Source organism: Panthera onca, chromosome E1 (assembly GCF_046562875.1).
Source record: "Panthera onca isolate mPanOnc1 chromosome E1, mPanOnc1 haplotype 2, whole genome shotgun sequence".
Taxonomy (NCBI): Eukaryota; Metazoa; Chordata; class Mammalia; order Carnivora; family Felidae; genus Panthera; species Panthera onca.
The window spans coordinates 54,715,751-54,727,897 of record NC_138352.1 but is presented as its reverse complement, the minus strand read 5'-3'; the positions used below and the strand labels follow the sequence as shown (position 1 = coordinate 54,727,897).

Genomic DNA, 12,147 nt, shown 5'->3' with positions numbered 1-12,147 from the left:
AGCAGTGCTGGGTGCCAGGAGATGGTGGGAGTGGTGCCAGACAAGAGTATTCAGAGACATCCCCTCCCCTCCTATGGGCTGGTCCTAGTTTCTTTGCATTCGTTCATGGTCAAATATTTGTTGAGGGCCTACTGACATATAAGGCATTGTGTTAGGCAAGCAGGAGGAACAGACAGCCAGGGAAAGGGTGAGGAGGTTGGATGGGGAGAACCCCACCTTAGCAAATGGGGGTGGGGAGCTCTCTGCTCTCGGTCACCCAAGGCTGTCCTGCGGGTTTAACACCCTGGAAAGAGAGACGGAGGATGGATGGCATTCCTAGGGACTTCTCCCCACTGTTGTCCTCCCCTTCCCCCCCAAGGACACTGAGTTGCCAGGAGACTATGTGTCTTATTCCTGGTGGGGCCAACACAAAAGAGGATCTTTCTTCCCACTTTCCAGAGAGGCCGCGGGGGCAGAATCTACTCAGTGTGCCCTACAGGCCAGAGCCCAAAGTCTCAGCCTCACTCCAAGTTTGCCAAGCACAAACGCAGCAACTCTTCCATTGTTACCCTCTAGTGGAGCTTGCCTGGCCTTTCCTGTGGCACTGATGCTCCCCAGTCCTCTTCCCTGTCCCCAGGTAGTGACCCCTCCCTTCTGGGTCTGACTGTCCCACGGATGTGCCCAGCCTTGGGAGTCTGGGCACACCTAGTGTGACTGGAGCCAGGCCCCAGAGGCGCAAGGCGGCCCCAGCCATCTGCACATACTGAGTCTGATGTGTTGACACTGGGGGCTGGGTGGGGGTGGGGGATCCTCTGCCTGTTTTGAATCAGGAGTTAACCTACCTAATGCACGATGTCTGGGATGTCATAGGCAGGCGGCAGTGGCTCCGTGACCTGACGAGTGGGGGGAAGGAGGGATGAGACTTTCTCTTTGTATGTGAGCATTGTGTGGGTGCTGTTTTGTGTGTTTCTGCAGTTGAGGTGTGTGTGTGTGTGTGTGTGTGTGTGTGTGTGTGTGTGAGTGTGCACACACTTGTGAATGGTATCTTTGGGTGTCTCTGTGACTCTGGGGGATGTTGACAGGGGATGTGAATGGTGCCGGCGCCTCTGTATTTCTGTGCGGGGAGCTGGAGCGTGTGTGATGCAAGTGAGGGGCCTGCGAGGGGTACATACTTGTGCATGAGTGGGACTGCTCTCTGTATGAATGTCTCTGAGCTTCTGGGGTTGTTTCTGACCGTGGAGGGCTTCTCTCCAAGTGCTTGTGTCCTTTTGTGAGCGTGTTTTCGTTACTCAGGGTGTTATCTGTGGCCATGTCCTTATCTGAGAGCGTCTGAGAGTCTGTGCTCGGCTCGGCGCGGGGCCTGCGTGTTTCGGGGCACCATGGGTGGCCTGCACGTATGCTGTGTAATGATGGTGGTAGAGGAGGGACGGCGGCCTTCTCTGCAGAGCCGTCCATCACCGCCAGGGCTGCAGACATGACTCCCATCAGAAACCTTCCCGTGCCCTCTGCCTGCCTCTGCCTGCCCCCCGTGTGTCCACTCCCTCTGCTGCCCCTCCCCTTCCCAAGGCCACAGGCAGCTGTGGCTAGGGCCCATTACTCCAGCCTCTTGCCTCCCCTCCCCTCCCCTTGGCACCTGTGGGCAGCCCCTGGCACCCACGGGGGTGGCATGTGTCCATAGATTGTTCTAGGCATTGGCTGGGGCACAGACTTTGCTGTCCCTTTCCCTTGCCTGGCGTGTGACTATCTTCTGTGTCTCTTGGAGCCAGTACTGGGGGGGGAGAGGTGGCAATCGTAGCTCGGACAGGGATGGCCCTGGTGAGCGAACCCCTTCATCCCAGCCCAAGTCTGGCCTCACCCCCACTCTAAAGGTCTAACTCCATCCCAGCAGTGCCCCTCGACTCAGCCTCCGACCTACTCCTCTCGGCCATGAAAGCATTCAGGTGGCACAGGATACCCCTCTGTGATGTCCTGCCCCTATCAGGGATCCTCAGTGTCCCTCTTCTCTGTCAGTGGCTCTGAGGCCGGGGAATCTTGTCTGCTTGTGCCAGGCACCCCAGTGCCGGGCCATCTGCTGCCTCTGTCTTCCTGCTGAGGCTGGCACCGGTCAGCAGGGTGCCCTCGGCTTTGCCAAGAACCAGCCCAGCCTCTGGCCTCCTTCCTTGTCCTTAGCCATCTGGAAGGGCCTTCTGGTCTCTGGGGAAGACAGGGTGACCCTAGGTTGTTGTGAATGAGGAAGAGCCTGAGTTCCCCTACTCTAGGGGTGCAAGGAGCCTTCCTCTCTCATCTATCCGGCCAGAGGACGTTGTCCACACTCCCATTCTCTACGGCCCCCCTTGCTGCCCATGGCTCCCCGTGGTGGACACCTGTCCACTTTGCTCTGTAAATCCAGTCCATCGTGGTACACAGGCCTCCCTGCCCTGGCCTTGGCCCCCGGCCACCCTCTTCTACCCTGTGCCGTATCAACCCCCCCCGCCCCCCGCCCCGGACTCCAGTTCTGACCCCACGGTGCTTCACTCAGATACTTTCTGCCTGTTCGCCTAGTGAAGTCTAAATTGAAACCCACCCAGCTGGCCCCAGCCCCTTTGCAGCCCAATCTCCTACTTTCCCAGGCCTTACACCCCCAGCCAGACTGGACTAGTGACCATACCCTCAACACGCTCTCTGCTTGCCTGCCCCTGGGCACTTGCCTGTACTGTCCCCTCCGCTCAGCATGCCTTTCCTCCCAATCTCCAGCTGCTCATTTTTCGAGACCCAACTCAAATGTCGCCTCTTCCAGGAAGTTTCCCCTGGCCAGTCACAACAGATGCCACTTCTTTGACCCCGCAGCTCTGATTCATCTCTGCTAGTGTCTCATGGGTTCTCTACATCATGGTCATCGGTGCCTTTCCCACCTGTAACTCTCCGAGTTACCGTGACTAGAAGGCGTAGCTTGTGAACATCTGGAATGGTTCTCCCTTGTCCCCACCAGGCAGCCTGGAGCCTGCTCAGGGCTGGCCTGGGTCTCAGTAGGGAATGGGATGTACCAGGCACTGCTTCCTTCCTGTTCCTGGGAGGGCAGAGGGCCCTCGTCCCAGAGCTGAGTGCTAAGCTCAAAGGGTCTCTATCCCACCTCCACCCCTACTCTCCCCTCCCCACCCTCGCATAACCATCTCTTCTCTTATTTCCATCAGCAGCCAAACTACTGGAGTTTCAAGGTCAGTGCGTGTGCTTCTCTGCTTCCATGACAACTGCATGTGCTCTCCTGCCCCTGGCCCTCCCTGCACATGCTTTGCACAGGGGTGTGCGTCTGCACGGGACCTTCTGGTGTGGGCGGTGGGCTTTGGGGCTGCAGGCTGTGGCTGCTGCTTTGAGAGAGTCCGGGTTCGCCTGCCAGGGGCTCATGGATCCAGAGTGGGAGTTTGGGCCACCCCTGCTGGGGATCTAGGCTGGGGGTACTTAGGCTTTCCCAGGCTGGGAGGGGCATTTTGGAATGAGAGAGGCTGCCTGACATTTACCTCCCCCTGGAGACACTGCTGGCTCCGAGGCAGGGACCTGCATCCCGTGATCTTGTTAAGAGCCCGCTTCTCTGGACTCGGCTTTCATCTTCCAGGGGGGCCTTGGGTCTATGATGAGCCCCTCATCCCTTTCCTACTTGGCACTTTGGGGAGGTGGTCAGTGCCAGGCAAGAGAGTCACAGCTCTGCACCCCAAGCCTGTTGCCCAAGTGGAGGGCTAAGCTCAGAGACAAGTGCCTTCCTGCCTCTCCTGGACAGTTTGGATTATCCACAGCTGGAGAGCTCTCTGCCCCCTCCCGGGGGCATCCTGCTGAGCCCTGGGGGAGCGCTCTCAGGTGCCTCCTCTGCCTCTCCTGGCAGCCAGGCCCAGGACCCAACCAAGTTAGGCTGCCACTTGTGTCCCAGAGCCTCCAAGTCCCAGGCACCATGACAGGGACTCATGACAGGGACAGTCATCTCATTCTGAGCATCTTGTTTGCATGTACGCTCCCAGAGAGAAGTCCTTGAATCAGAGAAATCATGGAGTCATAGACACATGTGAGGCACACAACTTTTTTGGAGGAAGCGGTAGAATGTAATGGTTTAATGCATGGGCCCAAGAGCCTGGTGGTGTATTCCAGTCTGTTACTAAACTAGCTGAGTGACCGGCGGCAACTTACATAATCCCCTGGGCCTCAGTTTCTCCTCTGTAAAACGGAACAACAACATCGGCATCATAGCATTGTTGTAAAGCTAGAAGAGATGAGATACTGCACGTCCTAATCACAGTGCCTGGCTCCTGGCGAGCCTTCCATGGTAGCTCTTAGAATCACAGAAGCTGACTGGGTTCCCAAATCAGAATCACCTTGGGAACTTGTCAAAAATCCAGAACTCCAGAGATTTGGATTCAGTGAATGTGGGGTCCTGGAAAGAACGCTTTTAAAAGCTCCCAAGTGACCCTGCCCCAGTCTGTGGACAGCCTTTGGAGAACCTTGGATCCTAGTCTGACCGTCCCCACTCAGGGTTCCCTCTGCTGGATCTCTGACCAGGAGTCATCGGCTCCTTGCTAGAATACCTCCAGTGACAGGCGCACACTGCCTCCCACAGCAGCCCCTTCCTATCTTTGGACAGCGCTGCTTGAGTTACCGTGTTATTCTCTTGCCATCTCCCTCGTAGATAGGAAGTCCTGGATGTCTCACTTTTTTTCTGCCCTCTTGACTCAGCCCAGGACTAGAGAGAAGTGCTAATGGGCTTTCTCTCTTCTCAAGAGGGTTTTCCACAAGGGCTATGAGAACGGAAAGGTGTACCTGGGGCCAAGATGGAGACGGACGCTAGCAGGGCAAGGGAATGTGGCTATCTCTTCTCCCAAGGGTTGCCTCGACAGGCATCTGCCTTCTCTGCAGTCAGCCGCCCCTAAGAACCCCCACTTCATTCTGGCCCCTGTTCCATCTTCTTACTGGCACCTCACCTGTGTCCCCAGGCACTGTGGCTACCCTTTACTCTTCATCCCTGCTAGCTGCCTCATTCTGCCTGAATTCTGTAGGCCCTCCCCCATTTCATCCTGGCAGCCACTGGCCTTCCAGTTGCCTGGCAACCTCATGGCCGCCAGACAGACCTGGTTCCCCACACCGCTTCGGGGCTGAAGGTGATAGAAAGGGGCACAGGCTGGCACTGGTGATCAGCCTAGTGCTGAGTCACAGGGTACAAAGTCTGGGTATATGCACCCCCCCCCCCATGTGGGCTTAGTTCCCACGCTGCCTCCCTCCTCCACAGACCCATACCCACTCACTGGCCAAGGCATTGGGCTTCAGACTGGATGCCCCCTGAGGGCTCCAAATCTGACCTTCAACCTCCCCAAGGCCCCCAGGCCACCTCGGGCACAGCTGGGCACATTGCCCATCAGAGGAAGATGCTCTCTTTTTTCCAGAGTGCTAATCCAATTGGAATATTAAATTGAGTTAATATGAAGATGGAGATTAATTAGGGGCTAATCAGGATGGGGGAAGGAGGGAGCCGAGGAGAATAAATGATTCCTTTCTAGAGATACTTTTACTTTTTTTAATTACAAAAGTGATATATTCTGATCGTGCAAAATTCACCCAGCAGACAAATGTATAAAAGAGAAAGCTTTGTCTCAACCCCAACTTAACCAATGTTAATGGCTTTCAGTGATGTGTTGTTGTTAAAAATGGACAACTTATTTTATAGAAAAGTACAATTGGACAACATGAATTTTTCCTTGATAATATATATAAATATGATACATATGTGTATTTAGTGTATGTAACATGGAATATACATAACATAGGTCTGACTTATTATCTTCTCCCTTAAATAACAGAGTTTCTGACAGCACCCAGGTTTAAGGGAAGAGGCTGGGGCAGAATGGCAGGAGCTGTGGCCCTGAGTGACAGCCCAGCCTTCAGCCAAATGTAGGCTCTTAAAGTGTAACGGAAATCATGGTGACCCCTCCCTCAAGGGGAGAGTGATCAAGCTGCCCCCGGGACAGGGGACAGTCACTGGGTAACACCCTTCCCTAGCCCCAGCCGGATAGCACCCTCAGCTGTAGGTTCAGGACAAGGGGCTGCCATGTGGGGTATTGAGGGAGGCCTTTCTAGAAGGCAAGCCAGGCCAGTTGGCTGTGTGGCAGCATGTGCCTCTTGCAGGGAGGGGCTGAGGCCGGGCACACATGCCATGTGCTCATGGGGACCACACCAGGCTTAGCATGTACATTGCATGTAGTAAGCAGAGTCTGTTTGAAACCAGAGTCGAGCTAGCTTTGGGCTGGTTCTCCCAGTCAGCCTAAGTCAAGGACATTGTGCCCCTCTTTGAGGGCCCATACCTCCCAGAGTTGGGATCCTGGGATCCCTCATTCTTTTTGCTTCCTCCCTGGACCCTGCTTCCTGCCCCCAGCCGACTCTCTGAACTCCACGAAGGATAAATTCGCCGCTCACAAACCCGCCGCTTAATTAATGTCTGGAACTAATGCCCCAATTTGCTCAATGATTCTGCTGCTCACCTCAGTGACAAATTTGTGTTGTTGTTCTTTGGAAGCTTAAAATAGCAGGCGTGCCCTGGCTCCCGCTCAGATGGTTTCTTGTCTGGCTTCCCAGGGTGCCTGAGTCCTTTGCCCACTCCTTACCTGCTGGGTGTCCTAGGGAGGCCAAGGCCCTAAGTGGTTGGGGAACTCTCCTGTAGCCACACAGAGAGTCTGGAATACAGGAGACTGGTGTGTGTGTGTGTGTGTGTGTGTGTGTGTGTGTGTGTGTGTGTGTGTAGCTGGCTGGCAGGGGCTCCCTGGGCCCGGATAGAGGCAATGGGCAGAGCAAAAGGGGCTCATGTTTGATTCCTGTCATCCTGCCCTGCCCCTGCAGACCCGCAGCTCACGCCACACTCAGGGAGCCCAGCCCGGGCTGGCAGACCAGGCAGCCAAGCTGTCATACGCCTCGGCTGAGTCACTGGAGACCATGTCCGAGGCAGAGCTGCCCCTGGGCTTCAGTAGGATGAACCGCTTCCGACAGAGCCTGCCCCTCTCCCGCTCTGCCAGCCAGACCAAGCTGCGCTCACCAGGTACTACTCGCCCAGTCCACCCTCCTCCTGGCCACTGGCTCCTCCCTCTGCTCTGCTCACTCTGAAACCCTCTTCACCCCCTTCACCATTCCATCTCTCCTCAACCAAGCCCCTGGCTCCCTTCGCCACATTCGCACCTCCCTGCCCCCCAGCAGTCTCCTCTCCTTGGGGCCTCTCCCTCCTCAGCTTCTCTTCCTAGCCCTCCTCTCTCCCACCCCTTCGCTCCCTTGGCACCACCTGCCCTATCCCTTGCTCTCCCCATCTCCTCTCTCCTTCATCCCCATTCACCGGCCCCCTCTTCCTTCATTCCCCTCTTGCTCATCTCTCTTCCCCTCAGCGACAACTCCCTCTGTGTCTGGCGCACCTGCTCCTGCCCCCAATTTCATTTCCTCATCCAGGCTCCTACCTGCCTGGGGTCGAGGAGGTGCCTTGAGAGGACGGCAGCATGAGGGGTGCCTGGGTGCACCTGCACTCCGGGGGCGCGTCTGGTCTCAGACCCTGCCTCTGCAGGACCAGCGCGGCTCCCGAAGGTCCCCCTCAATCTCCCAGCCGGCGTGGTGGCCGTGGTGGTGGTGGCGGCGGTGGCCGTGGTGGTGGTGGCGGCAGCAGCTCTGACAGAGAGGGCGGCGTCTCCTTCGCAGGGGTGCTGTTTCTGCAGTTCGGGGAGGAGACTCGGCGCGTGCACATCACGCACGAGGTCAGCAGCCTGGACACGCTGCACGCGCTCATCGCGCACATGTTCCCGCAGAAGCTCACCATGGGCATGCTTAAGTCGCCCAACACCGCCATCCTCATCAAAGACGAAGCTCGCAACGTCTTCTACGAGCTGGAGGACGTCCGGTGGGCGTGGCCCCGGGGGCTGGGTGGGCTTCCCCAGGCTCCTCCTCTGAAGGGGGGAGCTCGATTCCCCAGGCCTTTCCCTCCCCAGCTTCCTCTTGACCCAACCTCAGCCCTTCCTCTCTCCTTCCTAGATCATCTTACCCCCTCCCCTCAAAATCATCCACCCCTGCTTAGCTCGTTTTGGCTTGAGCTAACCTGACAATGGCGCGTGAGGCCGAGGAGGTGGGTGGGGGTGGAGGCTGTTGCGTGTGTGTTGGTGGCAGGCAGTCTGAGGCACTGAGCAAGAAGTTAGGAAGAGGCCAGGGGCCCCTCTTGCCACCCCTCTTCCCTCTTTCTGGAGTAGCTACCCCTCCTTATCGCAGAGCTGAGGGATGGTGACCCATTGCACCTTCCCCTTCTCCCCCAGGGACATCCAGGACCGAAGTATTATCAAGATCTATAGGAAGGAACCATTATACGCAGCTTTTCCTGGCTCACACCTTACCAACGGGGACCTCCGGGTATGGCTGGGGATCCCCAGGGGACTGGGGAGGCTGGGCAGATGGGGTCCAGGTGCACAGAATCTAGTTATTTGTCACCAGGGATCAAAGCCAGCTTTTGGGGAAGGGAAGAGAGGCTGAAGCAGAGAGTGGCTTCCACTAACTGTGAGGTCATGGAGGGGTCCCTCCCCTCATCTGCCGTGATCCCCTCCTCTGCATCCAGGATTTCCCCAGCAGGCCTCCGGATAGTCTAGGGGGCCTCTATCAGGGACCACTGCTTCCCTTCTTGCTTCCCCAACCCTCACCACAGAGTAGGCTGGGGGTTGCCTCTCTAGTGCCTCTCCATCCGCCACTTCCTCCATGCGGGGACCCCCGATGGGAAAGGGGCCCAAATGCAGCAGGAGGGAGGGAAGGCGGAGAACAGAAGGGACTTCCTAAGCGTCAGGGGGGAGATGTCTCCTTAAGCAAGGGGCAAGGGATTCCCCTTTGTGACCAACCCTGTGAGGTTCTGGGACTGTCTTCTGCACAGAGGGAGATGGTGTATGCCTCGAGGGAGTCGTCGCCCACACGGCGTCTCAACAACCTGTCTCCGGCGCCGCACCTGGCGTCCAGCTCTCCGCCCCCGGGACTGCCCTCCGGGCTGCCATCGGGGCTGCCCTCGGGGCTGCAGTCGGGCTCGCCGTCGCGCTCGCGCCTCTCCTACGCCGGGGGGCGCCCGCCCTCCTACGCTGGCAGCCCGGTGCATCACGCGGCCGAACGGCTCGGGGGCGCCCCCGCCGCCCAGGGCGTCAGTCCCAGCCCCAGCGCCATCCTGGAGCGGCGCGACGTGAAGCCAGACGAGGACCTGGCGGGCAAGGCGGGCGGCATGGTGCTGGTGAAGGGTGAGGGGCTCTACGCCGACCCCTACGGGCTGCTCCACGAGGGCCGCCTGAGCCTGGCCGCGGCAGCCGGTGACCCGTTCGCCTACCCGGGCGCCAGCGGTCTCTACAAGCGCGGCTCCGTGCGCTCGCTCAGCACCTATTCGGCCGCCGCGCTGCAGTCCGACCTGGAGGACTCGCTGTACAAGGCGGCGGGCGGTGGCCCGCTCTACGGCGACGGCTATGGCTTCCGCCTACCGCCCTCATCGCCTCAGAAGCTGGCCGACGTGGCGGCGCCCCCCGGAGGCCCCCAGCCGCCGCACAGTCCCTACTCGGGGCCGCCCAGCCGCGGCTCGCCAGTGCGCCAGTCTTTCCGCAAAGACTCAGGTTCTTCGTCGGTCTTCGCGGAGAGCCCCGGAGGCAAGACCCGCAGTGCGGGGGGCTCCTCAACGGCCGGAGCCCCGCCTCCCGAGCTCTTCCCCGGGCCTGGGGAGCGCCCGCTGGTTGGATTTGGGCCGCCGGTGCCAGCCAAGGACACGGAGACCAGGTGCGGGACGCTCGCGAGGCCTCAGGGCTGTTGGGGGTGGGGAGAGGGAACACATTCGGTCTGTGGCAGGGTTGCGTCCTGGACTGTGAGACCCCAGAGTCCTTTGTAGACCCAGAGTAGCCTTGAGAGTTCACTGGAATAATTTGGATATGACAGGGAAGACACTGGAGAGACGGACATGCCATTTTCCTTCCTTCTGCAAGACCTGGAGGGGTTGGATGAAAGGGCCCCAGACAAGGCCTCTGGAGACCTGGGTGTACATCGGATCCCTAAACCTCAGTTCCCCCAACTAAAATTGAGGCTGAACCAGCCCTCCAAGCCTTTCCTGCTCAGAGTTTGCAGCCATGAGAGCTGTCCAGCACACAGTCAGCTGAAGTCCACTGGGGAGGGGGTGCTGGTAAGAAATAGGAATGGGGAGAGAGGCACATTCCATTAGGTAGCCTCCAAGCTGGGGAACTCTTGCCTGTTATTCAGCTCCAACCTAAGGATACAGGGCTGGAGGAGGTAACCAGAGCATTGACCTATCCCCCTTCTGTCCTTGGGCAGTGCTGCCGAGATATGGAGAAGCAATTCACATTCACACAGCTCTCCTGTGGCTTGTGTGCCAGGCACTGCACTGGGCACTTGTGGATGCCAAGTTGGGAGAACCTGATTCCTGCCTTGTTCAGTGGGGATGACACATTAAAAAAATACTTGCACTTCCTTTGAGAGAGTAGACAGGTGGTGTGGAAGGAGGGACTCCTTGAAGCTGTTGAGGACTCCGGGATGGCTTCTAGGAGGAGGTAGGGAGGAGGGCATGCCAGGAAGGGGGAAAACATGTGCAGAGGTATATGTGCAGGGGCCCCACCTCCCTGAGGTGGGGCCCATTAGAGAGCCAGTATTGAGAGATGGGGCCGGCAAGGGAGGAAATGACTGTCCGATGGAAAGGGGCCTTCCCAATGTTAGGTGGGGGACTGTGGGCTTGAACCTTTGGCATTGGGGCCCTCTGAATTGTCTGTGCTGGTGGCTGGGGAGGGAATGGTATTTCCTTTAATTATCAATCTTAGGAATGGAGACATTCCTTAGGAACGGGGTCCCTCAGCAAGAGGGACCCCATACCCAGAGAAGGGTTGCTCAAAGCCACTATCCTTTCCAGAGAGCGCATGGAGGCCATGGAGAAGCAGATTGCCAGCCTCACGGGCCTGGTACAGAGTGCCCTACTACGAGGCTCGGAGCCTGAGACCCCCAGGTAAGACTCTTCTCTCAACACTAGTGCCATGGCCTATGGTTGAGGCAAGAGGAAGGAAAAGTGGGCAGCAGAAGCCTGGCCCAGCTCTGCCAGTGTCTCAGTGTGTGAATCTGGATGAGCCCCTTTCCTTCTCTGGGACTCCCATCCTGACATCAGGGGACTGGAGGAGATTTTGTTCAAGTCTCACCCAAGCTTTGATGGTCTGGGGTCAGCCCGGACCCACTGATGGCCATCTTTTCCCTGTGCCACAGCGAGAAGATTGAAGGCTCCAATGGAGCAGGAACCCCGTCAGCACGTGAGTGACCCTTTGCCCCTCCCCCACAGGTACTTGCCCTCTCCAAGCCTCAGATTCCTAATCTGTAAAGTGGGAATTAAACCATCAGCTATGTCACTGGGCTTCAGTGGATCAATGAACAGTCACCTTAGCCCAAAATGCCTTTGCCCTGGTGCTTTGCTCCCTACAGAAGGGCTGAGCCATTAGTTGGGGCAGGGAGTCAGAGCCCCGTGCTTCTCTAGCTACTGTGAGGATCCGGGGTGGGAAAGACCTTGTCCAAACCCCTTGCAGGCTCAAGGTTTGTTCCCTTTCTCCCATCCTCGTGGTCCCTCTCTGCAGCCTGTGGGTCAGGCAGCCGGAGCAGCGGGGCCACCCCAGTGTCTGGCCCTCCCCCGCCCTCGGCCAGCAGCACTCCTGCGGGGCAGCCCACTGCCATCAGTCGTTTGCAAATGCAGCTGCACCTGCGTGGCCTACAGAACAGCACCAGTGACCTGCGCAGCCAACTTCAGCAACTCCGAAAGCTCCAGGTACAGCCTGCTCCGGGGCCTCGCCCCGTGCCCCGCCCCCTCAAGCCCCTCCCAGACACGACCCTCCCACTCACGCCGCAACCCCTTCCCACCGCTCGCCCTTGCTCCCCTCACTGCGCCCTCCTTACCCTTTCCCTGAAAACTCACCGTTCTCTTGGAGCCCCAGTCCGCCCCCAACTGAGCCCTTTCCCCCAGTCAGTATCCTCAGGGTAGTCCCAATTCCTTCTTGCCCAGCATTCTCCCCCACCCCTCCTTTGGGCGGAAGTCCCCCCCGCCCCAGATCCTCTCCCCTACCCCTTCCTGAGTCCGCACAGTTTTCCCCGCCCTCCCCCGTCTGGCAGATGGTCCCACCAGTCAGGAGCCTGGCATCGCTG

General features: G+C 58.2%; 1 protein-coding gene across 14 annotated transcripts in view; it reads left to right on the top strand.

Annotated features, from left to right (window-relative positions):
• SRCIN1 (SRC kinase signaling inhibitor 1) overlaps window positions 1-12,147 on the top strand; it is a 67,483-nt gene that overhangs the window by 31,744 nt on the left and 23,592 nt on the right. For 9 of the 14 annotated variants that reach the window (XM_078437227.2, XM_060646247.3, XM_078437228.2 and 6 more), the window contains 8 exons: window positions 3,150-3,173; window positions 6,826-7,021; window positions 7,663-7,861; window positions 8,268-8,361; window positions 8,870-9,744; window positions 10,880-10,972; window positions 11,224-11,267; window positions 11,586-11,773. In XM_078437227.2, coding sequence (XP_078293353.1) covers window positions 3,150-3,173; window positions 6,826-7,021; window positions 7,663-7,861; window positions 8,268-8,361; window positions 8,870-9,744; window positions 10,880-10,972; window positions 11,224-11,267; window positions 11,586-11,773 — 1,713 coding nt within the window. The remainder of the gene's footprint in view (window positions 1-3,149; window positions 3,174-6,825; window positions 7,022-7,662; window positions 7,862-8,267; window positions 8,362-8,869; window positions 9,745-10,879; window positions 10,973-11,223; window positions 11,268-11,585; window positions 11,774-12,147) is intronic. The other 5 variants (XM_078437225.2, XM_078437221.2, XM_078437231.2 and 2 more) reach the window with 2 other exon arrangements.